At 37.1% G+C, this 26,761-nt stretch overlaps 2 protein-coding genes and 1 long non-coding RNA gene across 4 annotated transcripts in view; 2 read left to right on the top strand and 1 right to left on the bottom strand.

Annotated features, from left to right (window-relative positions):
• Positions 1-1,976: 1,976 nt before the first annotated feature.
• LOC129924792 (mucin-2-like) lies at positions 1,977-12,966 on the top strand. 2 transcript variants are annotated; one of them, XM_056021922.1, is made up of 3 exons: positions 1,977-2,102; positions 6,691-6,750; positions 9,302-12,966. In XM_056021922.1, the coding sequence occupies exon 3, from the start codon at positions 9,643-9,645 to the stop codon at positions 12,697-12,699; it is 3,057 nt and encodes a 1,018-aa protein (XP_055877897.1). In that variant the 5' UTR covers positions 1,977-2,102; positions 6,691-6,750; positions 9,302-9,642; the 3' UTR covers positions 12,700-12,966. The 2 variants fall into 2 exon arrangements, with proteins under 2 accessions (XP_055877897.1, XP_055877898.1); XM_056021923.1 differs by lacking the exon at positions 1,977-2,102 and adding an exon at positions 4,169-4,187.
• A 6,463-nt stretch (positions 12,967-19,429) lies between these two features.
• On the top strand, positions 19,430-21,734 carry LOC129924791 (uncharacterized). The gene is made up of 2 exons (XR_008776717.1): positions 19,430-19,863; positions 20,015-21,734. It is a non-coding gene; the product is annotated as an uncharacterized LOC129924791 (long non-coding RNA).
• A 1,924-nt stretch (positions 21,735-23,658) lies between these two features.
• Positions 23,659-26,761, bottom strand: part of LOC106053773 (sushi, von Willebrand factor type A, EGF and pentraxin domain-containing protein 1-like) — a 53,510-nt gene continuing 50,407 nt past the window's right edge. Inside the window, exon 32 of the mRNA XM_056021921.1 lies at positions 23,659-25,322. Within this exon, the coding sequence (XP_055877896.1) occupies positions 25,031-25,322 (292 nt within the window). The 3' untranslated portion in view covers positions 23,659-25,030. The remainder of the gene's footprint in view (positions 25,323-26,761) is intronic.

Genomic DNA, 26,761 nt, shown 5'->3' with positions numbered 1-26,761 from the left:
CACCCAGTCCGCTTCTAGTCTTGAGCCTTATACATTACGTTTGTTAACAGATACAGTGGCCACTTGACTTTCGCCGGTCCGACTTACATTTAGATCTAGTAAGTAAAGAAATAAAAAACGAAACAGCTAGAGTGTTTCGAAACATTTGACCTGTGTAACTATTTTAGTGTAAAGAGAGATCTACTTAGGCCTACATGCTTGACTAACCTTGCCAATGTGTTATTTTCTTGTTTGACTACTCAACTTACAAGAAACACTATTAAGTAAGAGGCAAGGAAAAAAAACAACAACGCAGAGTGGTATTGTCATCACCGACTACACACTATAGTACACAGGGCCGGTCCTACAGATTGCGGGGCCCTATGCGAAACGGCTAGCGCGGGACCTAGTCTGGGTATAAGGATAATAAGTGAAAATTAAAAATTTTTGTAATAAAATTAATTCGTCATTGCATTTTATTCATATTTTACTAAGTGTAAAATCACGGACAAATTAAATTACAAGCCCATCTACAATAGAATAACGTAAAATAAACAAAATTTCCATTTTGGGGTGTCATTGTGTCATTAAATATGGGAAACGCCAACGTAAAATAAATGAACATTCACATCTGCAGTGTAGATTTACTTTTTTTTAAAGAGATCGACGTTTCCCATATTTAATGACACCCCAAAATGACAATTTTGTTTATTTTTAATGCCATTTTTTATGAGTTTTCAGGATGATGTAATAATTTCAGGAGATTTCCTTGACTTTTTTTTTCGTACACTTTGCAATTTCTTCTTCTTATATAATACAGACGTTACTTCAAAAAAGGAGATGATTACGTCCTACGCGTCACTGGTTTTCCTGGCTAGCTCAGGCAACCTATTACATGCTCTAACAGCACTAGGTAAGAAGGAGCATTTTTACACATTTGTCCTGGCATATAGAACGAGGAGGCCATGGAAACCCTGTTTTAAGTTATAATGGTTTAATTTCATAATTTACAATTAGAGTTAGCGCGGGGCCTATGAAAGTGCGGGGCCCACTGCGGCCGCATAGGTTGCAGTGCCCTAAGACCGGCCCTGATAGTACACTAGGCCTGCATGTTGGGACACAGCCTATTTACTTTTTCGGCAGTGGATTAATTTTGTTTTCTAGAGTTGGTTATCCTAATCATAATGCTCTGAGATCTACATACAAGCATAACTGTAGATTTAGACCTAGATCTCAATAATAGGTCTAAAAATTGTGGATTTTTATGAGAAAAACTGCTTGCATAGTTGATTTTAAAAATTAAAATTTTCGCTTTCAGAAAAGAAAAAAGTAGCCGTTGCATCAGAACTTTGAAAGGTCTAAAATATCATGATGTCGGATTTTCGATATCCTTTCTACTTTACAAGATCTAAACGGGACGGACGGACAGACAGACCACACAAAACTAGTAGCGTCTATTCCGCAATCGGGGGCCGCTAAAACTGTTTTACATATTTCAGATGTTCCGATCAGATTGGAAGATAATTAGCCTACACCCTAGTCCGAACCTCTCGAAAGGCTTTGAGCGGGATTCGAACCCGAGACTATAGATCGACAGCCAGAAAGTAGAATATTCCTTTTTATTAGGCCTACGCGTGCTTTATTTCCCGCTCACTCTAATATCATGTCTGAATCTTTTTATTCCTTTTTTTTTTTTAATTTAAATATTTTTTTTAACTTCCATATAGCAGAAATATCCTAATGTGAAAGTCTTGAACTAAAAATATATATATAACAAATCATCTGTAATTGTAACAATGGCACATATATGATGGCTAAACAAGAAGAATACTACATCCGAAGCATGGAAAACGATGAATGCGTTGAATAGCGAAAGTCTCCTAGCTTGCGGATATCAGCGGATGACTTCGCAGGAAACCGAAGTATTGCCAACTACTACTCTTCCCAGAAGACACGTAAATACGTAAATCATTCACATTAGCAGCGCATCACGTGACTGGCGGATTAATCCATTCCACTTGCCCCAATATAAAAGCAGGGATATTCTCCCGTTGCAAAAATTATTCCTATTTGTAATCGAGCAATTGTGTCAGTGTTATGAATGTGCGTGTTTTCTCAGTTAAGTAAGTCTATGTATTATCTCCTTACATTCACTTGATTGTTGAGTGCATGATAGAATCAAGTAGATGCAAATAATTTAATTTGTATATGAATATAGACTTAATAATAACAGAACTTATTCGTCAAAAAGTGTTAGCATTGAATAGCATTGAAAATAGCATTGAAAACCCCCCCCCCCCCCCAAAAAAAAAAAAAAAAAAACACTTCTTTGTTGAAGTTTTTTCAAAATTTCTTCTGGTGGACCGACTAAAAAAGGTGACTTAGTAACAGGGGCGGACTGGGTGTCAAAATCGGCCCGGGCATTTCTATAAAATTCGTCCCACAAATTCTCTATCATGTGATGGGCATCCATGTCTAGGTGTATCGGTCCTTAAAAATCATTGTTAAGTTTGATAATCTATCGATATGCATGCATACAGTGAACTCTATTATATCTTAATAAGCAATATAGCGTCTTTTTAAAATCAGCAATTATGTAGGCCCTAAAAAGATGAAGCCTACTAGTAGCACTGTCTACATTCTACATTTTATTTTCGGAAAATGTGTTTGATTAAAAGAGTATTACACTGTAATGTCTTTGAAAGACTTTTTGTTTAAACACGACGCTCAGAGGGCCTTTTATAAAAAATAATAAGAATAACATAATAAGGATATTTTAAAACCTTTAACGACTTGATATGTGCCTTAGTGGCTTCGATCATGCCATTTCGGTGGCCCTACCTTCCCTTTTGGGTACCGGCCCACCGGGCATTTGCCCAGATGCCCATATGGCCAGTCCGCCCCCTGCTTAGCAAGTAAAAAGAAAAAATAGTTTTAGAAGACTCACTAAACTTTAATTAAGATAAGATAAGATAATTTTTACTGGTCCAGTCAAATGGAAATTTAGTTTGACTACAATTGACTACCTCAGCGTGACTACTGTAACAATAACAATATAGACGCAAATACGAACAAGATTCACACACGAAACACATACACACTGAACCTATATCGACGCGAAATATCAACTAAATAGATATAGATTTGATATCCGTATCCCTGTGTCTTAGCCCTGTGTCGTATCCCTGTGTCGTATGTCTGTGTCGTATGTCTGTGTCGTAGCCCTGTGTCGTATGTCTGTGTCGTATGTCTGTGTCATAGCCCTGTGTCGTATCCCTGTGTCGTATGTCTGTGTCATAGCCCTGTGTCGTATCCCTGTGTCGTATGTCTGTGTCGTATGTCTGTGTCATAGCCCTGTGTCGTATCCCTGTGTCGTATGTCTGTGTCATAGCCCTGTGTCGTATCCCTGTGTCGTATGTCTGTGTCGTATGTCTGTGTCATAGCCCTGTGTCGTATCCCTGTGTCGTATGTCTGTGTCATAGCCCTGTGTCGTATCCCTGTGTCGTATGTCTGTGTCGTATGTCTGTGTCATAGCCCTGTGTCGTATCCCTGTGTCGTATGTCTGTGTCATAGCCCTGTGTCGTATCCCTGTGTCGTATGTCTGTGTCGTATGTCTGTGTCATAGCCCTGTGTCGTATCCCTGTGTCGTATGTCTGTGTCGTATGTCTGTGTCATAGCCCTGTGTCATAGCCCTGTGTCGTATCCCTGTGTCATAGCCCTGTGTCGTATCCCTGTGTCAATCTAGTCGTGCATGCTAATAAGACACTTAAACACTGCTAAGTCATTGGTTTTCTTGGCTGAATCAGGCAACCCGTTCCATGGTACTATAGAAGAATGAGCACTTGTATGGGCTAGTCTTAGCAGGTGGAATAAGAAATGTGACTTTACCATGAAGTGATCAAGTGTTTATAATAAATATTGAATTTTACTTTTTTCAGATTTGAAATTAGATCAAAAACAGTATTTAGATTAATTAGGGCAAAAAATTTTGTTTCGGCAACATGAACTTAAATTTGTAAAAAGCAAAAACAAAACAAACGAAACAAAACGTAGGGACAATTTAACTTGTTATTTCAATTTAAATATTGATGAATGATGTTGACCTCATTAGATGTGCACCTTGCATTGATGTAGGAATGGCTTCCCCCTAGCTACAATAGTGCTGAAGTAACGAAGGTTGTTGATTCACTTCAAATGTGTATGCAAAGGTTTGTTTATAATAATAATCATCTTTATTCCATGTGAGGACATTTGTTTCCCTATTGTGCATTACACATCCTTTAATATTAAACTATTTCTCCTTTTGGAGACGCTCATTCACGGTGGAGAGTCCATAAATAATATTTCAGTTTGCATTTTTTTTTCTCTCGATGCAAAGCGCTTGCAAAATACTTGCTAATTTATATTCCAATCTAGGTCAACAACATGGCAGACATTGTTTCCGAGAAGCTTGACTCACTGGACAATTTTAATTTGGGGATTTCCCGTTGAAATGTGAGAATCAGATTGGCTACACAAGATCGGTTATACACCGCCAGTAGACTCAAAAAGTCCCAGATCTATTTATATTCGAAAGCATTAAGCGAGAGCGAGATATAGATATATGTAGATATTTAATAAGTCAATCGCAAATTTCTGAAGTTTAAACATTTTTAGATACAAATATAATAAATCTTTAGACAAAACTAAAACCAATGACTCATATTCACTGTAACAACTTTGTAGGACCAGGGGCGGACTGGTCATACGGGCATTCGGGCAAATGTCTGGTGGGCCGGTACCCAAATATGGGTCGGTCTGTTTGAAATTGTTAAACGTTTTATAGTATTCTGTTATAAAAGGGCCCTCTGAGGCCTGAGCGTCGTGTTTAAAAAAATCTTTTACAGACTATACACTGTAATGCCAATTTAATTTTAACACATTTTCCGAAATAATGTAATAGTCTACATCCATCAACAGTGCGACCAGTAGGCATCATCCTTTTAAGGCCCACAACTTAAGACCTACTATATTTCTTAAAAAGATACAGAGTTCAATGTATGCATGCGTTCAGTCTTCAGTTATCTATACACTATCAAACTTAACAGAATGATTTTGAGGACAGGATGACCTCCATCATATGATATACAATTTGTGGGCCGGATTGTATAGAAATGCCCGGGCCGATTTGAACAACCAGTCCGCCCCTGTACAGTAGAACTTAACATTTTTGATGTAGAACAGAGGCCTACTTGTAGATCTAGATCTAGCCGTTTTAAGATTGCGCTATGCGTTAACACTTCTTGAGCGCTTCCACCAAAGATGCTTGCGCTCCATCATGGACATACTGTGGCAAGACCGCACTGCAAACAGCGATGCCATTGCGAACGCCGGTATGGACAGTATAGAGGGACTTCTTTTGGTCCGACAGTTGCGCTGGGTAGGGCATGTATCCCGTATGGGAGACGAACGTATGCCAAAGGCAGTCTTTTTTGGTGAGCTAAAAGGTGGTCGACGTAACAGAGGCGCCCCACGGAAACGCTTCAAAGACCAGCTTAGGCGTCAACTTTCCTTGGCACCTGGTTGCATGCGCCCTCACAACGAGTCAGCTGGAGGTCAGTCACGAAGGCCGCGGGATACACATTTGAGACCAAAAAGAAAATCTGCTGCCGAGGACAAACGCAGACGGCGAAAAGAAAATCTAAATCGACCGCCTGCGGACAATGGTTATGCTTGCCCAGGATGTGGCAAAATATGTGGGTCACAGCTGGGACTGCGCAGCCACGGGAAATACTGCATTCCTCACTAATCTTCGGACTCGAAGACAAGGCTTATTATTATTATACGTTACCATTCACCACATTGTTACTACAGTCTTTGCATTTCAGATTGTGGTAATTTTCTTCACACACACACGCTTTCCAACAATTGTAAAAAACAAAACAAAAAAAAAAAACACATTTGATAATCATAATCATTTAAGGATAATCCCTCCAGAGGAGAGTTAGATTCTAAGATCTAGATCTGTGAAAAAATAAATATAAAGAAAAAAAGACTCGAACGAAAGAGAGTTACGCACCAAAACAAAAACTTAAGTCCTGGAAGCGGAACAAATTATTGTTTTGTATTTAGACATTAAAAATGTCGGCTTTCAAAAGACATATTTGGTAGAAATTGTGAATAGGCCTATACAATCTTTTTTGGTTAATTTAACTGCTGCGGTTTAGTTGGCTGAAGTTATGTAAGAACAGGTATTGCGTATTTTATCGTCTTCAGCAAGTGGGAGAATTAGTGATTATTAGGAATGAATGAATGAGCGCTCAGAACCAAGAATTTTATTTAGTAGATAAATTAAAAAAAAAAAAAAGACGCTTTTTTAACACTAATAAAAACCTAGGCAGGTCCAAACTAAAACCTAGACAGGTCCAAACAGTTTATTCAGTTTATTGGTTGTTTTATTGACCTACTTCAAACTTCAAGAAACAAAAACCTAGGCAGGTCCAAACTAAAACCTAGACAGGTCCAAACAGTTTATTCAGTTTATTGGTTGTTTTATTGACGTATTTCAAACTTCAAGAAACAAAAACCTAGGCAGGTCCAAACTAAAACCTAGACAGGTCCAAACAGTTTGTTCAGTTCATTGGTTGTTTTATTGACCTACTTTAAACTTCAAGAAACAAACCATTTATAAACATTTTGATGACCTAATCTCTTCTATTTTTTTTTTTTCAGTCAATCACAGATCGCCATGAAACCAACAAAAATGTAAAGTCAGCCGAAGAAAAAAAAAAGGTAATTTTGAAATAAAATCTGCGGCATTTGACGTCTCGAGAGACCATCTTTTCCCTTTGCAACTTCTTGTGTGACTGAAGAGGCCAATCCTTGATAAACAACTGCGGTCACAGGTTGGGCATCTGTAATCACCAGGGGCTGTTGCACTTTCACCCTTCTTTCTACTACTGTTGGTGTATGGCATCTGCAACCCGGCACCCTTCCTTTAAGCTCGCTCTCCATGTGGATCTATCCAGTGCCACTTTTTCCTAGAGCTGTTAGCGTTTATTTTGAAGAGCTTCATGTCGCATTGGCATACATAATATATCAGTTTGAAATAAAAGATTTTAAAAAAAATGGTCTATCACATTATTATAGTAACTTAACTTCAACAGACTAATTCAGTCTCTCCTTAATCTATCAGATCTGACTACAACGATGACGTAATCTATAACACTGTCAGGTGCATATTGACGCTACATGTTAGAATTTTTTTTTTCGGTCCTGTAAATGGGAAGCGTGGTCGAGAGGCTAAGTACGCTTGAACTTGGCTTGAACTTGGCTTGAACTTGGCTTGAACTTGGCTTGAACTTGGCTTGAACTTGGCTTGAACTTGGCTTGAACTTGGCTTGAACTTGGCTTGAACTTGGCTTGAACTTGGCTTGAACTTGGCTTGAACTTGGCTTGAACTTGGCTTGAACTTGGCTTGAACTTGGCTTGAACTTGGCTTGAACTTGGCTTGAACAAAACTTGGCTTGAACTTGGCTTGAACTTGGCTTGAACTTGGCTTGAACTTGGCTTGAACTTGGCTTGAACTTGGCTTGAACTTGGCTTGAACTTGGCTTGAACTTGGCTTGAACTTGGCTTGAACTTGGCTTGAACTTGGCTTGAACTTGGCTACCTATGACGTTCGACACCCGACTCAAGCAGAGTTGTGTTTACCGAGCGCCTAAAGGTACCCCCAGATATCTCCTCCCCTGCACTGGTCCACAAATGAGATTTGAAACATAGTGCTCAGGGCATGCTTTCAGCATGAAAGTAGCGCTATATAAAAGCTATAATTTCATTAATTTTTTTTTGTATTCTGAGCTGTACATCTAATGAAGCATAGTTTACAGTTGAATATAAAGAAAACTAAAGAAATGATAATACATTTTAGGAAACATAAAGTCCATCTTGCAGAAATTCAGATAAACAACCAAACCGTAGAGCAAGTGCATGAATATAAATACCTTGGTACAACCATCAACAACAAACTAAAATGGAGTGAACAATGTGAAAACCTTTACAACAAAATTAATCAAGGACTCTTCTTTCTTAGAAAGCTAAGAAAATTTAAAATCGACAAAACAATAATTAAACTTTTCTATACAGCAATCATCAGCAGTCTAATTAACTTTGCCATCACCTGCTGGTATGGTAATACTTCACTAGCACAAAGAAAAAGCATCGTATATCACCCAAACACAGCTTCCATCTCTTGAAGAACGTTTTCATGAAAGATACCTTTCCAAAACACACCTGCACCCATTAAACCACTGTTACATCAGATCTGAACGAAGTGGTCCTCTCCTTTCCATTAGGACTAAAACAGAAAGATTTAAAAACTCCTTTATCCCACTTTTGGTCAGAGTGTTACAATGTCATCTGTCGTCATCGAGAAGTGCATAGAAGTCTTATTCATAAAGCGCTGGTTGTGAGTGTGTATGTGTTTATTTTGTGAATGTTGTTCATATTTGCATCTATATTATTATTGTTACAGTAGCTACGCTGAGGTGGTCGAATTGTAGTCAAACTAAATTTCCATTTCATTAGACCAATAAAAATTATCTTATCATATCTTATATCAGTGTTTCTCAAATAGTGAAGCCCACCCACTCGATTGATAGATAGATAGATAGATAGATGGGTGGATAGACAGATAGATGGATAGACAGACAGACAGACAGATAGATAGATAGATAATAGATAGATAGATAGATAGATAGAAAGATAGAAAGATAGATGGATAGACAGATAGATAGATAGATATATAGATAGATAAATAGATAGATAGATAGATGGATAGACAGATAGATAGATAGATAGATAGAAAGATAGAAAGATAGAAAGATAGATGGATAGACAGATAGATAGATAGATAGATAGATAGATAGATAGATAGATAGATAGATAAATAGATACATAGATAGATAGATAGATAGATAGATTGATAGATAGATAGATAGATAGATAGACAGATAGATAGATGGATAGACAGATAGATAGATAGATAGATAGATAGATAGATAGATAGACAGATAGATAGATAGATAGATAGATAGAAAAATAGATGGATAGATAGATAGATAGATAAAAAGATAGATTAGTTTACATTAGTTTAGATTTTTTTAGAGAGATTAATTCACGTGGTGGCCTAATAGTTAATCATTCCAGTAGTTCGCGGAACACCTATTCAGGCCTCGCGGAACACTACGGATTCCGCGGAACACGGTTTGGGAAAACACTGGTCTAGATTATAATTTATAAGTAAAAAAAAAAGACTTTTACATATTTGCATTTTTTTTTTCAGCTTATTCCCGTACGGCAGGGACCCCTAAAAGAAGTCGGAATGTCATTATGTCATTCAAAAGCGACACCAGCCATCCTCAGAACGAGGCGACAAGCTGACAGCGTCAGAACGAGGCCACAGGTTGATAGCCTTGAAGGAAATGACGCAATAAGCAGGATGGCTGGTGCCACTATGGGATGGAAAATGGCCTACGGCTTCATGGCCAAGCGTTTCTCTGAATGGCTGGCCGACGCACAGGAAGGCTTACAGAGAAGCGATATTTTCAAATATTATCTCAGCGAAAAATCCATCCTTATTGACTTTATCACATCTGTCCATTTGACTGACAACGCGTCATTGTCATGTCACACAAAATGGCAGAAAGCAAGGGCTGCTACTCTCAATTTAGAGAGAAAGATTTCTTACAAAAGCAAGTTGCAGAACTCTCTAGAATACTCGTTGGCAAAACAAACGGACAAAATATTTGGTCAAAGAACAACATTCCCGAAGGTTGGCCATCAGATGTTCAGTGGAAAAATCCAACCTCATCACCAAAAGATACACTGGATGTATTAAAGCTTAAATTTGATTGGTTGAGATCCAAGACTCGTCATTTACTTGCTAAAGAACAAATTCAACTTTTTGATTTTTACGATGAAGGAAACAAAACAAAATTGATAACTTTTATAGAAATACACCAGAAATATTCAGAGCTTAGAAATTTGAATGCGTACTTAGAATTCAACACAGCACTGATTTCAAATGTTGTAAAGTATTTTCCAGAAATACAAACATATCTAGTCATAGAAATACAGAAACTTCTAAACAAATTTAATTCTGAGCAAAAAGTCAAACTATTACCTGTTAGTGAGAATTTCACTATTTTGAAGTCATCACCATCAATGTCAGAGGAGAGTGACGCTGTAATCGATACCTCTTGGCTCAGTGACTCAATGACAAAATGTTCAAGTCTAAACACAAGTCAGTCTATGTCAAAACTTAAGGGTCAAATTTTACAACATTTGAAATTAAAGTCTCCAGAGGCACGACCAGAAAGGACTGCAGCCCGATTGTTGACACCATCGGAAACACTTTTGTTGACACCATCAGAAACACATTTGTTAATACCATCAGAAATACATTTAACACCATCAGAAACACTTTTGTCAACACCGTCAGATGCACATTTAACACCATCAGAAACACTTTTGTTAACTTCACCAGAAACACATTTAACACCATCAGAAACACTTTTGTTAACATCACCAGAAACACATTTAACACCATCAGAAACACGTTTGTTAACATCACCAGAAACACTTTTGTTAACACCAACAGATGCACATTTAACACCATCAGAAACACTTTTGTTAACACCATCAGAAACACTTTTGTTAACACCAACAGATGCACATTTACCACCATCAGAAACACTTTTGTTAACATCACCAGAAACACTTTTGTTAACACCAACAGATGCACATTTAACACCAACAGAAACACTTTTGTTAACATCACCAGAAACACTTTTGTTAACACCAACAGATGCACATTTAACACCATCAGAAACACTTTTGTTAACACCATCAGAAACACTTTTGTTAACACCAACAGATGCACATTTAACACCATCAGAAACACTTTTGTTAACACCAACAGATGCACATTTAACACCATCAGAAACACTTTTGTTAACACCATCAGAAACACTTTTGTTAACACCAACAGATGCACATTTAACACCATCAGAAACACTTTTGTTAACACCAACAGATGCACATTTAACACCATCAGAAACACTTTTGTTAACACCAACAGATGCACATTTAACACCATCAGAAACACTTTTGTTAACACCAACAGATGCACATTTACCACCATCAGAAACACTTTTGTTAACACCATCAGATGCACATTTACCACCATCAGAAACACTTTTGTTAACACCAACAGATGCACATTTACCACCATCAGAAACACTTTTGTTAATACCAACAGATGCACATTTAACACCATCAGAAACACTTTTGTTAACATCACCAGAAACACATTTAACACCATCAGAAACACTTTTGTTAACACCATCAGATGCACATTTACCACCATCAGAAACACTTTTGTTAACACCAACAGATGCACATTTACCACCATCAGAAACACTTTTGTTAATACCAACAGATGCACATTTAACACCATCAGAAACACTTTTGTTAACATCACCAGAAACACATTTAACACCATCAGAAACACTTTTGTTAACATCACCAGAAACACATTTAACACCATCAGAAACACTTTTGTCAACACCATCAGAAACACTTTTGTTAACACCAACAGATGCACATTTACCACCATCAGAAACACTTTTGTTAACACCAACAGAAACACTTTTGTTAACACCAACAGATGCACATTTACTACCATCAGAAACACCAAAAGCAGGGAACAAAAATGTGCCAACAGCATCAAAAACATCTTTGGTATTATCGCCGACAGAAAATTTAGAACAGTCTTTGATTTCGCCTCCCAAAGCACCTTTAACGAATTTAACAGAAGCAGATTTAATTGAAAACTTAAAAGAATTTTTGATTTTTCCATCGAGAAAAAATTTATTGATACCATTAAAAATAAACGTGTTGGGACCATTAGAAACACCTTTGCTGACACCATCAGAAACACCTATGTGGTCACCATCAGAAACACCTTTGTTGACACCATCAGAAACACCTTTGCTGACACCATCAGAAACACCTATGTGGTCACCATCAGAAACACCTTTGCTGACACCATCAGAAACACCTATGTTGACACCATCAGAAACACCTATGTTGACACCATCAGAAACACCTTTGTTGACACCATCAAAAGCACCTAAACCTAGAAAGCAATCATCTACATCTAACGAATGTAAAGTTCAGTCTCAAAGTATTTTGAAAAGTAGATCCGAACTCAAACGGAAATATTCTTCCGCGTTTGTAGAGGACAAAGAAGCTGCTAGCAAACATTTTTGTACAGGATCACCAGATGTTTCATTATGTCGCAGTGTTGACAGCCACATTTCCCTAGACAGTGGTGTTGATTCCGTTGAAACTCCTCTTGGCTCTAATACACTATTTGGAGACTGCACCGAGCTCACTATTAAAAGTCCAAACAGTCAACTGTGGACAACGGAACAGCCTTTACGTCTGATCAATTTAGAGAACATTAAAAAGCAGGATCTTGATTTTCTTGGAGAAGAAAACTTTGATTTTCCAATACTGAATGATGACACAGCGATTTACGGCAATCAACTTTTAGATAGTAACACATCAAACTGTGATTTTTCTTATGAACCGCATCAACCACACCTGACGTTAGAGTCTGCACTTGAGAGAAGCTTCGATCCAGAATTATTTGACCAAATATTAGATACATTATAGTTTTTTTTTATTATACTTTTTCTCCAGGGGGGAATACATTTTACATATTTTTGTACTGTTTATTGTGCCTTTTTGGGCTGTTTTTGGATAGACTTTATCAGTGGCGTCTGGTGTGGTCTGCACCGAGCGACACCGACCTTAGAGACGCCACTGGACTTTGTTATACTTTTTTTTTTAAAGCTATCAAGTTTGTAGACATATTTAGAGTTAGAAACATAAATGAATATTAAAACAGAGTTTGGAAATAAAGTCTACAGACAAATCAAATTTCTCACACTTGTTTTTTTGTAATGTATTAAATGTTGATTACTGACTAAATGTCCTGGTAAGAACTTCACATAATAAGCTCAAGAATGTACATATTTAATTAGACTATTCTCTTATTCTTCTAGCATCATATCCCAATATTCATCAGTCCGTACTAGAGGGTTTGTAAAAATAACTAAACTCAAAATCGGCCCGCGAAGTGGTCCACCCAGTCAGGTAAAAATGCAGCTTTCAATATTTTCAGAAAGAAAGTCAGAATGAAACTCTATCAAAGGCAAATGACAGAAAGGAATGGAGAAAGAAAGTTGACAGATCTTGTGTGGTGCCCCAATGGTCCAGCAGACCAAGGGATTGGTGAAACTGAAGGTGAAGTTTAATGTGAACCTGGTCTAACTGATGTCATATAATGATTATCTTATTGATCAAATTGTTTTGTAAAGGGTCAAGAAAAAAAAATTACCGTAAAAAAAAAAATCCTTTATTTTCCTTTTGCACCCCATCGTCAGCAGGTCGCACCCTCCTGCAATTTGCGAAACCCAGCATCAGGGCCGGCCTAGGTAGCCGCTTAGGGCCTCTGATTGGGGGGGGGGGGCGAAAAAAAAAGCGTAGCATGGATCAAATCCTAAACATAGCAGAACTATATGGCTCTATATTTACTGACCTAGCTACTACTACGATTCAAGGTTAATCCACAAATGTCTAGATCTAGTTGTTAGACTACAGATGTTAGAAGACCTTTGCTTCTTCCTTTTGGTGAAATGTTGAAACGTTATTTCTAGTCTGGTGATCATAACTCGTCCACGAAGTACATTAGTGCTATCCAGGGGGGGCGGACTTGAAGTCAAAATCGACCCGGGGCATTACTACTATTACAATCTGGCCTACAAATTGTATATCATATGATAGGCATCTAATTATAGGCCTATCTGTCCTCAAAATCATTATAATTTTGATGATGTGGTGATAATTTTACACGTGTATGAAGATAAATCTAGATCTTTACAAGAAATATTTAGGCCTTCTGTTGCTTTTTAATCGCTAAGTGTGTAGGTCCTAAAAGGACAAAGCAAACTAGTAGCATTTTCTAAGGATGTAGGCTATTACATTACATCGGAAAATGTGTTAGATTAAATAACAATTAAATTTAGAGTCTTTAAAAGATTATTTTTAAACACGACTCTCGCTTGAATGAGAGATTATTATAAAACCATTAACAATTTAATATGTGTCATAGCGGTATACATGCGTCCCTTTCAATGGCCCTACTGGCCCATTTGGGTACCGGTCCACAGGGCATTCGCCCGAATGCCCATATTGCCAGTCCGCCCCTGGTGCTATCGGCGCTATGTGATTTTAACTTATTTGTTGATTTAGAAATGGATACAGGACGTTTTTAATTCTAAGTAGGCTATAGAATTAAATCTAAGTGTAGATCTAATTCTAGATCTAGAAATAGAATCTTGATAATCTTGATATAGAATTTATTATATCTAGATTTGAACTCGTATGAATTTACACGTTTAATCTTAGAATTACTAGACCTAGGCCAATGTTATGATCATGAATAGTAGGCCTTTTGTTACCGGGTAATGGTGAACTATAAGCTGTTCGTATCTGATTCATTTCTTAGTGTAATATTACTGTTTACATAATAAATAAATCTGCACATCTAAGCTTTCAGAAGATAAGTTATTGCCTTAATAATTAAAATGTTGTTCAAATTATAAATATATCTAGACCTGGGCTCTATTTAGCCTTATTTAGACTGTCAAGTGTAGGCCCCTATAACGAGGATATGTCAAAACTGCGCGCTATAAAAGTAGTTGTTATTTTTTAAAGTTATAACTAAAACGAAGTTCGTATCAAAATTCTGTTTTAAATCATTTGAATCAGTATTCTATTCAATGAGTTAGTTAATAAATGGAAAATATATTTTATAATGATCCATTGACAATTTTTCCATTGTGACTTTAGATGCAATTTTTTTGTACCAATGCGCGAATCTATGAATGAAGCTTGAGTTATTAATGAAGAAGTTCATGACCTTTTTAAATAAAACGTACCTCTCCTGAAGTTATTCATTGAAAAGTGGTGTAATTTTTTTTATAAATCTGCTTGCATATATAATTTAAAAAATTAGACGGTTCACTTTCGGAAAAGAAAAAAAAATAGCCGTTGCATCGGAACTTTGAATGACCTAAAATATCATGATGTCCGATTTTCATTTTCTCTTCTAGTTTCTGAGATCTAAACAGGACGGACGGACAGACGTACGGACAGACAGGCCACACAAAACTAATAGCGTCTTTTCCCCTTTCGGGGGCCGCTAAAAATACGTTTTTAAATCAATATCAATCCTCTGTCTGGGATTCCTCAACACAAGAAGCAATAGATACGGTATAATAATAGTAATAATAATAATAATAAGGGTTGTGTTCGAGTCCGAAGATTAATGAGGAATGCAGTATTTCCCTTGGTTACGCAGTCCAAGTTGTGGCTTCAATATTTTGCCAGTCCCAGGGCAAGCATAACCATTGTCTCGTTCTGAAGCCGCATGCAACCAGGTGCTCTCTTCTATGTCAGCTAAGGCAAGTTGGCGCCTAAGCTGGTCTTTATTAAAGCGTTTCCTTGGGGCACCTCTGTTACGTCGAGCACCACGGTTTCTAAAGAAACTATTGCAAACGCAAAAAAAAAATATGTATAAATAATAAGTGCATTGAGGTTAATCACACATATAATCAGTTATTCATATATAAGAATTTTTATCGTTTTTGTATCGTAAATCTTTTATGTTCGTAACATGTTCAGTGCGCTATGGTTCAATCTCTTTTGTAGACCAGTGTAGAGAAGGGGGGGGGAGCAGAAGATTTTCATGTTTCCTGTAGGTGCGCTCGAGTAGGGTTTCGAACTCAAGCCTCATTGGTAGCCAAGCGGTTTCGGCCTCTCAGCTACATATCCTTTGGTAAAACAACTGACCTTAGTGAAAACTCCATGACAGAAGACTATAAAATTAACCAGTACACGAGAAAAACAATTTAGAAAAAAAAACATAGACCCAACATAATAAAGTATTTAATAAACTACACACAAGGAACCACAAAGGGCAACATTTCTTATTGCTTAGACTAGGAGAAATTGCTATAGGCCACTTCTGTTCTTTCTTCCCTATTGCCATTGGAAGATTGAACGGGTGAAATGAATATTGTACGACTGTTTTGTTTCATTGCCAAACATTAAGTTGTTAACCCCCCACCCCCACCCCCACCAAACTATCAAGCAACTAAACAGAAATGGTCTAAACTAGAGTTTTTTCCTGTGTGGTAAATTATCTAGTAATTTTTATACATAAACTGTCAGATTCTAGGAAATCGTTAGAGAACCGTGTCCGCCCAGGGTTTTTTTGTTTTCACCGATGAATAATTTGCAAGCCTGACAGAGTAACTTTTAAAATATATTTAAGCTGCCTTTTTTTTTTCTTTTTCTTGTGCTATAACAGCGATCCCCCTCCCTTATCTACCGACACCCCCCCCCTCTTTGTTACATAGTTTCTTCACTTAAAGATTTGGCGAAACTCATCATCATAATCACCATCAATCCATTGACTTTAGTGGCAGGGGTGTTATAATGGTTCGATTTACAAACGGACCTCATTCACCAATGGTAAACAAACAACATTTAGCACGTGGTGCTCTATCTCTTCTATATAATTTACGATCTCATGTTTCATTCATGATGGTTGTCACGTGACAGTTTTTTTTTCCCGTTGTTTTATCAATAAGATCACGTGACTAAATGTTGTTTGTTTACGATTGGTGAATGAGGTCCATTCCGGCCAGCACCTGTTCTTTGCAGAATATCAGTAGGCCTTCCATTCTTTCATTTTATTCAACCAACTTTTTTTTTTTTTTTGGCCGACCCTGTCTTCGCGCTCCCTTAGCAGTAAACACTTTCACGTCTCACATGACTGATTTGTACTATCGCCACACATGGGGGGACATGACCTTCTAACACGCTGGACACACGCAGAAAATAAACAACTCAGTTCCCGTACGCTACACCCTTGATGAATGACTTTTGACAGCGAGTCGTGTCCTGCAATATGTTTTTTTTTTTTTTTTTTTGCAAAAATGTCAAATGTTTTACATGTTTCGGATGTTCATTCAGAGTTGAAGATAATTTACTTCCTGGTCCAAACCTCCCGCAGGACGACGGGGATGGGAGCGGGCTGGGTTTGAATCCGGGACAATCGATAAGTCCGAACGACAGTCCAGCGCGCAAACCGCTCGACCAGGCAGCCATATGACCGAACCAGGTCAGCTTCGTCGCTTCACAGTATTGAGGATTCATCTTTAGACCAGCCAGAATGACGTAAGAGTGACATCACCTTTACCTTCACCAATTCCTTAGTCTGTTGGACCGTTGGGGCACCACACAGGATCTGATGGCCGCCTTTCTCCATTCTTCTCTTTTTTTTGCATTGGATAGAATATTTTTCAATTGCAGGCACGTCCATTCTTTTATCTTGTCTAAACATCTCTTTCTCTGTCTGCCTCTTTTTCCTGGTACTGTTTCCTGAAGGAAGGTCTTTGCAAGCCCTGAGTACCCTTAATATGGCCCAAGTATTAGTTCGCGTTTTCGACAGTAGTTAGCAGGTCATCGTGGGGTCCAATCGCTGTAGTAATCCTGTCTCTAATCTCTTCGTGACTTAAGTTCGCCAATAATTACTGCCTTTTGTAGTACTGGATAGTTAACCAAGTCTCACACTACACACTGCGGATAAACACAAGTAAATACTATCTGTGATACTTAATAAACAAAAGTCTTTTTTTTTCGCAGACATTAAGCTCTCACGTTCTGTGTTTCTGTCAGTCTTTTCTAGAAACACAGTTAAGAAAAGGAAACTTAATCAAAACTTTATTTTGGTGTACAACTTATTGAATAATATTGTGTAAAAACAAAATAAAAAGGTTCGAGAAAGTACATCTATATCTTTATCTGTATCCACATTTACATCCACATCAACATCTATATGAATATCTACATCCACACCTATTTCCACATCTACATCCACATGTATATCAAAATCAACATCCACATCTACATTCACATCTACAACGATATCTACATTCACATCTACATCCACATTCACATCGACATCCAAATCTACATCCACATTTACATTCACATCGACATCCATATCTACATTCAAATCTACATTCACATCTACATCCACATCTACATTCACATCTACACCCATATCTACATTCACATCTACATCTACATTCACATCTACCTCCACATCTACATCCACATTTACATTCACATCGACATCCACATCTACATTCACATCTACATCTACATTCACATCTACATCCACATATACATCTACATTCACTTCTATAAAGATCTACATCCACAGCTGCATGCAGTCTCATCAATATTCACAACTAGTATCTACATTCACATCTCCATCCACTTCTCCATCCACATTATCTATGTTAAATGTAAACAGAGTCAGAACTAAAACATGTAGGTAGAGCCTTGAAATTACTCATTAAAACAAATTGAAAGTGAATCAACTACAACAACCCAAAAAATGTTTCCAAGAATTATAACACAAAAAAACGGGAATTTCAAGGATGACAGTATATTCTAAGAATAGCCCAGGTTGGCTTAATCCAATATCTGTTAGTTGGCAGTTCTCAGGCTTAAGCCACCAAAATGACCTAATTTAACTTTCTTTTTAAACTTCTTGGAATAAAAATTGAAAGGGAGATTTCTGCTGGGTTAAAACTAAATGTAAAAAAAAAAATTAAATGTACGGCTGTGTATAATGCGTAGACATTAAAACCTATCAACAAATCCGCCTACACACTGGGTTACGTCACGATTTGCAAATATGGTAGAAAGGGGTCCAGACGACAAATTGTAAAGACATATTGATTGTTTTATTTAAATGTAGAACTAGCTGATCCCTCTTCAGCAGAGTTCCATTATCTCTCTCTCTCTCTCTCTTTCTCTCTCTCTCTTTCTCTCTCTCTCTGTCTTTCTCTCTCTCTCTGTCTTTCTCTCTCTCTCTCTTTCTGTCTTTCTCTCTCTCTGTCTTCTCTTTCTCTTTCTTTTCTTTCTCTTTCTCTCTCTTTCTCTCTCTCTCTCTTTCTCTCTCTCTCTCTCTCTCTTTCTCTCTCTCTCTCTATTTCTCTCTCTCTCTCTTTCTCTCTCTTTCTCTTTTTCTCTCTCTCTCTTTCTCTCTCTCTCTTTCTCTCTCTCTCTCTTTCTCTCTCTCTCTCTTTCTCTCTCTCTCTTTCTCTCTCTCTCTCTTTCTCTCTCTCTTTCTCTTACTCTCTCTCTCTTTCTCTCTCTCTCTTTCTCTCTCTCTTTCTCTCTCTCTCTTTCTCTCTCTCTCTTTCTCTCTCTCTCTCTCTTTCTCTTACTCTCTCTCTCTCTTTCTCACTCTCTCTCTCTCTCTCTCTGTTTCTCTCTCTCTCTCTCTCTCTTTGAATCTGCACTGTCCTGCTCCTTAGAGGCTTTTAGTTATTAAATATATGGATCTATTGTATTTGTTATCTCAATTTAGTCTTAAACACGTTTGCATGCGTACGCTGATAAGAGCGATGTCTGTGTAACCAAATGCACGGTAACTCATGTAGAGTCAGTCAGTGGTTATTTTTAGATTTCGTTTCTAAACATAGGCATGACGTATTCTGCTGCGGACGGATTAATCCACTCAGCTTCCTGTATAAATGGTACAGAATTTGGAGAAGTATGTCAACATGGTCCCTCACACCAGCAATGTGAGGGACCAGCACAATAGCAGACTTCAAAGACAACGTCGCCACGTGACACAGTCCAGCGTCAACAATAAGACTCAGACGAGGCAAAAAAAAAAATACCCAGGTGATTTCCTATATAACAAACGCTTGATATTTACTATTGCATTTACTTAATCTTATCTAAGAACAACAACAACTGTTTTCTTTTCTCTCTTGTCTTATCATTTTTGTAGATGAATCCGCATAATCATACTTAATCTTAATCTATTCCTCAGATGTAAGCAATAAAAGTGGAAATGCCCCAATGGCCCATACAGTTTATACAAGCCAGCGTCAGAACGAGGCCACAAGCTGACAGCGTCAGAACGAGGCCACAAGCTGACAGCGTCAGAACGAGGCCACAAGCTGACAGCGTCAGAACGAGGCCACAAGCTGACAGCGTCAGAACGAGGCCACAGGTTGATAGCCTTGAAGGAAATGACGCAATAAGCAGGATGGCTGGTGCCACTATGGGATGGAAAATGGCCTACGGCTTCATGGCCAAGCGTTTCTCTGAATGGCTGGCCGACGCACAGGAAGGCTTACAGAGAAGCGATATTTTCAAATATTTTCTCAGCGAAAAATCCATCCTTATTGACTTTATCACATCTGTCCATTTGACTGACAACGCGTCATTGTCATGTCACACAAAATGGCAGAAAGCAAGGGCTGCTACTCTCAATTTAGAGAGAAAGATTTCTTACAAAAGCAAGTTGCAGAACTCTCTAGAATACTCGTTGGCAAAACAAACGGACAAAATATTTGGTCAAAGAACAACATTCCCCAAGGTTGGCCATCAGATGTTCAGTGGAAAAATCCAACCTCATCACCAAAAGATACACTGGATGTATTAAAGCTTAAATTTGATTGGTTGAGATCCAAGACCCGTCATTTACTTGCTAAAGAACAAATTCAACTTTTGGATTTTTACGATGAAGGAAACAAAACAAAATTGATAACTTTTATAGAAATACAAAAAATACTAACTGATTTTCAGAAATGCATAAAAATGTTGGATTGTAGATCACTTGTTTCTAATTCACGAAACTATTTCCCAGAGATTCACCAAGAGCTTCTATTTCATCTCGATATGCTGTACCAAAAGTTGGAATGTAGCAAATCACCTAAAGAGGCATCGAGGGAAGACTTGTTTGAAAATGCATGCCAACTTGAACAAAAGAAAACCCATTTTAACACCGAGATCGTCGATACAGTCACAGGTCAAAGAAAGGAAGAATGTCAGCCAAGTCCATTGTACAAGGTCTTGTTATTGGACACTAAAGAGTCCCAGCCGCACCAAGAATGTGTCGATATTGACCCAGCAGTTAAAAAATGGAGGTTAAAACGAAACGTTTCTTCCGTTATACCTGTAGAGTGTCAAGCAGAAAGCACACATGGATCAAAGAAGCAGAAAATGTAGGAAATCAATGTGGCTGACCGCCATCTAGCCTTTAAAAGAAATGCCAGTGACCCAATATCTGGTTGTGTTAAAACTGCTCATTATATCAGTCAAGACAATAGTGAAAATCAAATTCCAAATTCGGCAAACTGTTTAGTCAAAACATGTTTAGAATAGCATCAAAAGTTCAATCTATTGTAAAACTTGCATCACGTTTAAAAATTCAGCGAGGTCTTTGAGTTTTATCCATTTCTCAAGACGCAAAGAATTGTATTTTAAGAAAGAAAAAAGCAGAAATAAAAAACAAAACAACTTAAGATTGAAATGAAAAACCTAGGTGAATTGAATTTGTGAAAAACATCTTTAGAACTTTTCTATTTTTTAATTAATCTTTTTGTTTGCTAACTCCTATATCAATAGTGCAATATATTTAGCTAGAGTCCTATATTACTATTGAGCTACTCTTTTTTTTTTAATTTTATTATTGAGTGCATTAATCAATTAGATAAAATTCTGGTATGAATTCATACCAAATAAAAACATTATTACATGCTTACTATACGTTTTTTTTATAACGATGTCAGTTTGTTTTTCTGTTGAGTTTAGTTGAAATTGGATCAGTTGTTTGGGGGGCGGGGTGTGTGAAAAAAACTTGTGAAAGTTTTGTTTTTTTTTCCTTTTCGCCACAAATAAGCTTGCAAAGTTCTAAAAATAGCACAGCGTTCGGCGTCACGTGATCCACAGAAATTGGGACATTCCACGGATGTCTATTATTTTATCGATAAACTAAACAGGGTCAAGGTCAAATGAATTTCAATGTTGCCAACAAAAAAATGAGCTCGAAAAATATAGAGCTTAGAAAATTTGATTTTGTAGTATTCAAGAGTGAAAAAAAAACAATAAATTAATCGACACTTCCGTTATTCTGTACACCGAATACAATAAACAGCTAGATATTTATAGCTTTTCCGGCATATATGAAGACAAATGTTTTTTGAGATGTTTCTATCAGCTTGTAGCAGACAAATGTTTTGTGAGATGTTTCTATCAGCTTGTAGCAGACAAATGTTTTGTGAGATGTTTCTATCAACTTGTGGCAGACAAATGTTTTGTGAGATGTTTCTATCACCTTGTAGCAGACAAATGTTTTGTGAGATGTTTCTATCAACTTGTGGCAGACAAATGTTTTGTGAGATGTTTCTATCAACTTGTAGCAGACAAATGTTTTGTGAGATGTTTCTATCACCTTGTAGCAGACAAATGTTTTGTGAGATGTTTCTATCACCTTGTAGCAGACAAATGTTTTGTGAGATGTTTCTATCACCTTGTAGCAGACAAATGTTTTGTGAGATGTTTCTATCACCTTGTGGCAGACAAATGTTTTGTGAGATGTTTCTATCCACTTGTAGCAGACAAATGTTTTGTGAGATGTTTCTATCACCTTGTAGCAGACAAATGTTTTGTGAGATGTTTCTATCACCTTGTAGCAGACAAATGTTTTGTGAGATGTTTCTATCACCTTGTAGCAGACAAATGTTTTGTGAGATGTTTCTATCAACTTGTAGCAGACAAATGTTTGTGAGATGTTTCTATCAGCTTGTAGCAGACAAATGTTTGTGAGATGTTTCTATCCACTTGTAGCAGACAAATGTTTTGTGAGATGTTTCTATCCACTTGTAGCAGAAAGTTCATGAAACAAAACTTAAGTTTTTACTCCCCCCAAAAATGGTACATCTACTAGATGTATAGTTATTTCAAAGAAAACTAGTCGGTCTTTGTTGGAAAGTTAGACAGTACACTACCAAGTTAGAACAATGCTTAGCTAAGCCTACATTTAGCTGTTTGACAGTACAATCTATAGCAATTAAAGTTACCTTTCCAAAGTAACTTAACTATCACGTGACTTTCCACTCTGCAATAGTTAAAGGGAAACTCCGATTGGTTTGACTCACAGAAAATGAATATATAGGCACATTCCTCGTCCCATATGCTAGGACAAATTTGTACAAATTATTCCCTAGTGCTATTAGAGCATGGAATGGGTTGCCTGAGCTAGCCAGGAAAACCAGTGACTTGGCAGAATTTAAGTCATTGGTTAATATGCATGACTAAATGCATGACGCGTAGGACGTAATCATCTTCTTTTTTGAAGTAACGTCTGTATTATATAAGATAAGATTATTTAGTTTATTTTTCAATGATAACTTAGTAATTGATGTTTTTCTGAAGTAATTTTTCTGCGCATCCAAAACGGTCAGATTTCCACCAGGTTTCTATGTGACGTTACACAAACCCATTAATTTAATCCTTTGACTTACTGTATAACGGAAAACCATACAGTAAAGTTTACAAACTCGTAGAAGAAATAGATCTTAGTCTATGCAGGTACATCTAGATCTTGTAATCAATTAAAACAAATACGTATTAAGAGTCACGCTTGACTAACCATGACTACTTTCAAACAAGAACAAAAACAATATATTGGTTGAAACAAATGTCTTTATTTCTAGTAAAATTCAGAAAAGTCAGAAAACAAAAAGATATGACACACACACACGAATTAAAAAAACAAACAACTGACGGTATATCAGGACTACAGTAATAGTAACAAGCATGACCAAACTCACTCAGTTCACATATATGACATACAGAGAATGATTTTAATGTATTCATAAATACTTTTACAAAATGTTCATTCATAACACGCCATTAAAGAGCACGTGAAGCCTGACTGAAAAGTCTTGCGTTTTCGTCTGCAAATCTCTAGCACAGGGGTTCTCAACCTGTGGGTCGCGACCCCTTTGGGGGTCGATTGATGATTTGCCAGGGGTCGCCTAAGACCATCGAAAAAAATGAATTGTTTTTGTCCATTCTTCTATTGCTGTGTGTGTATACGGAGGAAGGGGGGGGGGGTCGCGGCAGAGTGGGGGGTTGTAAAAAAGGGGTCGCCGAGCATAAAAAGTTGAGAACCGCTGGAGTAGAACTTTGTGCTCGTGAGACTTACTGTTGTCAACTACAAACAATATTGTGCCGGACAGAAATACACTAATAAAATTTCACTTAGGGGGTCCGTGGGCAAGTTATGACTTTATAAAGGGGTTCTCAAGTAAAAAAAAGTTTGAGAACCTCTGTTCTAAAGCTTATGTATTGCCAGCGACTAAATTTTCAATAAGAGAAAATGGTGAATTAAAAGGTTGAGAACCGCTGCTCTAGCAGAGCTTTCTTTTGAAGGCTTCATTTCTTTAGCTCACTAGTCTCAGCCTCATCAATTAGTGTCCAGATTGGGCAACACCATAATACATGTGCACCATTGACACTAACGATCAGTGATTTAAAAAAAAAATCGAAATAAAATTGATCTTTCTCTTCTGAAGTCTCCAGATTGAATCGCGAGGGACGGTTTCAAGCTGAGATGGGTTATCATCTGTATATATATGAGCCCCATTTTTTTTTTCAATCATTGTATTTACATCTGTTGCTTTTGCAGCTGTTGAGAATTTCATTTCCAGGAAAACATTTGTATTAAATTAATCAGTATTGATTTAGCTAATAAAGATGTGAAATGTTTGCTTATATAAAAAAGGACTAACGTGACGAGGGGATAGATTAACATGTTCCATTTTACTATTATTAAAAAAGTTATTTAAGTTTCAAATTGCAGAAAAAAAAATAGTTGCAATGTCGTAAATATTATTAGTAACAAATATTTATGACATTGCAAACAACAAATATATGTATTAAAATTACATACAACATCATAGTTATACCAATAAAAATGTAGCTCTAACAGTGTAAATTCTTAAAGTATAAATTCTAATTTATTCGAACAGTATAAATTCTAACATGACCCAAATTACAGCTCAAACATTTTATTCACAGCCGCGACAGCTTTCAGCTCTGAGGGATCCAGCAACTCTATAGAGGCAAGTGCTTCCGGTACCGCCCCTTGCTCAGCGTCTGCAACAGGTTTTAGCAGTGCTTCGTCTTCTGATGCCTTCTCTTTCTCCTGCCCTGGAGAGTCATACAATGATTCCGACATTTTAGTGTAGATATTCTCAACAGCGGGCTCTGGTATCTTGCTGAATAATGGATTCTGAATTCTCGAAGCTTGGGAATCTTGGGATAAAGCCAACTGCTGTTTACTCCTGAGGGGGAAATAACACAATGGAATTTCAATTACAAGTTTTTTTTTCTACATGACAAGAGAACTAACGTTGGGTGGCTACCTAAGACTAAGACTAAGAGTAAGACTGCTTTATTGATCCTTATGGAAATTTGTTGTGATTACAAGGACTCTTTTCTCATATAAAGACAACACAACAGAAAAAATACACATAAATACAACAGACAACATAAAGAGTTCATTCAGCGACTACACACAGGTATCTTGGTGCATTTCATGTTCCCTGATCAATGAGTGGCGGTCACGTGGTCTGCACTTCAGAAAGTAAACACGATGGTCTCAAGCTTCTACCCCGCCCACTGCCGTCTTCTCCCTGCTGCCGTCCCCTCCCTGCTGGAGGTTCAGGCTAGGACGTTCAAATCTTTATTATGAATGAACATCCAAAATGTTTTTATAAGTATAAACTTTAAAAGATAAGCGTAAAATTATAGGCGTAAAAGTTGAAACGGAACAGTAGAAAATAGTAAAAACAGTTTCAAAGTGTAAAGGTATCAAAACATATTTGTCATTGAATTCTAGATTCTCTTGATAATAATAATAATAATAATAATTTTATTTATAAAGCGCTGTTAACAAACAAAATGTAGGCTCAAGGCGCTGTAACAACATTACAAACAAAAACACGGGAGCTAAAATGACAGTTAATCTCAAAAAGTTTTAAACAGATAGGTCTTAATGTTCTTCTTAAAAGTGGTGTAACATGTTGTCTGTCTGAGATCAATGGGGAGTGATCAGTTTCCGAATTTTTTTTTTATATAAATAAACAAAAAAAAAACAACATTAATTAGCATAAAGCCATAGACATATATATAAAAAAGCAGAACATTGGCAGCGTTTCAAGAAACAAATAAACTTTTTGAATTGTTTTAATCTTGCAATACCATGCCCTTCACTCAGTAGAGAAAGGAAACAAATATTTGAAGGAAAATTCCTTGTTATTTAAGAGGTGTACGGTTGTTTGTAAAATGTTTTAAATGTGTAGAATGTTCCTTCAGTTTCTGAACATTATTACATTCAAGCCCAAACCTCCCGCAAGAAGACAAAGTTCAAACCAGGGAGATTCAAAAACGACAGCCCAGAGCGTATACCACACGACCAGACAGTTTTACAGTGTACACATCAAAAGAAAAAAAAAACAGCCATAAGGTATATGGTTGTAAATGTGTCAGCAGTGATATCTATAGGCCTACCGATAGGTAAAAATCTAACTTTCCATTGATTTTTAAATATTGCTATTGTATAGCAAAGCTTGAATGTTTCTAGTATGTTTTTGGCATGTTTCTAGCATGTTTCTAGCATGTTTCTATCATGTTTCTAGCATGTTTCTGGCATGTTTCTAGCATGTTTCTAGCATGTTTCTAGCATGTTTCTATCATGTTTCTAGCATATTTCTGGCATGTT

The sequence above is a fragment of the Biomphalaria glabrata genome, chromosome 2, assembly GCF_947242115.1.
Source record: "Biomphalaria glabrata chromosome 2, xgBioGlab47.1, whole genome shotgun sequence".
Taxonomy (NCBI): domain Eukaryota; kingdom Metazoa; phylum Mollusca; class Gastropoda; family Planorbidae; genus Biomphalaria; species Biomphalaria glabrata.
The sequence above is the reverse complement of the archived record's forward strand: the minus strand, read 5'-3'. Positions and strand labels throughout refer to the sequence as shown.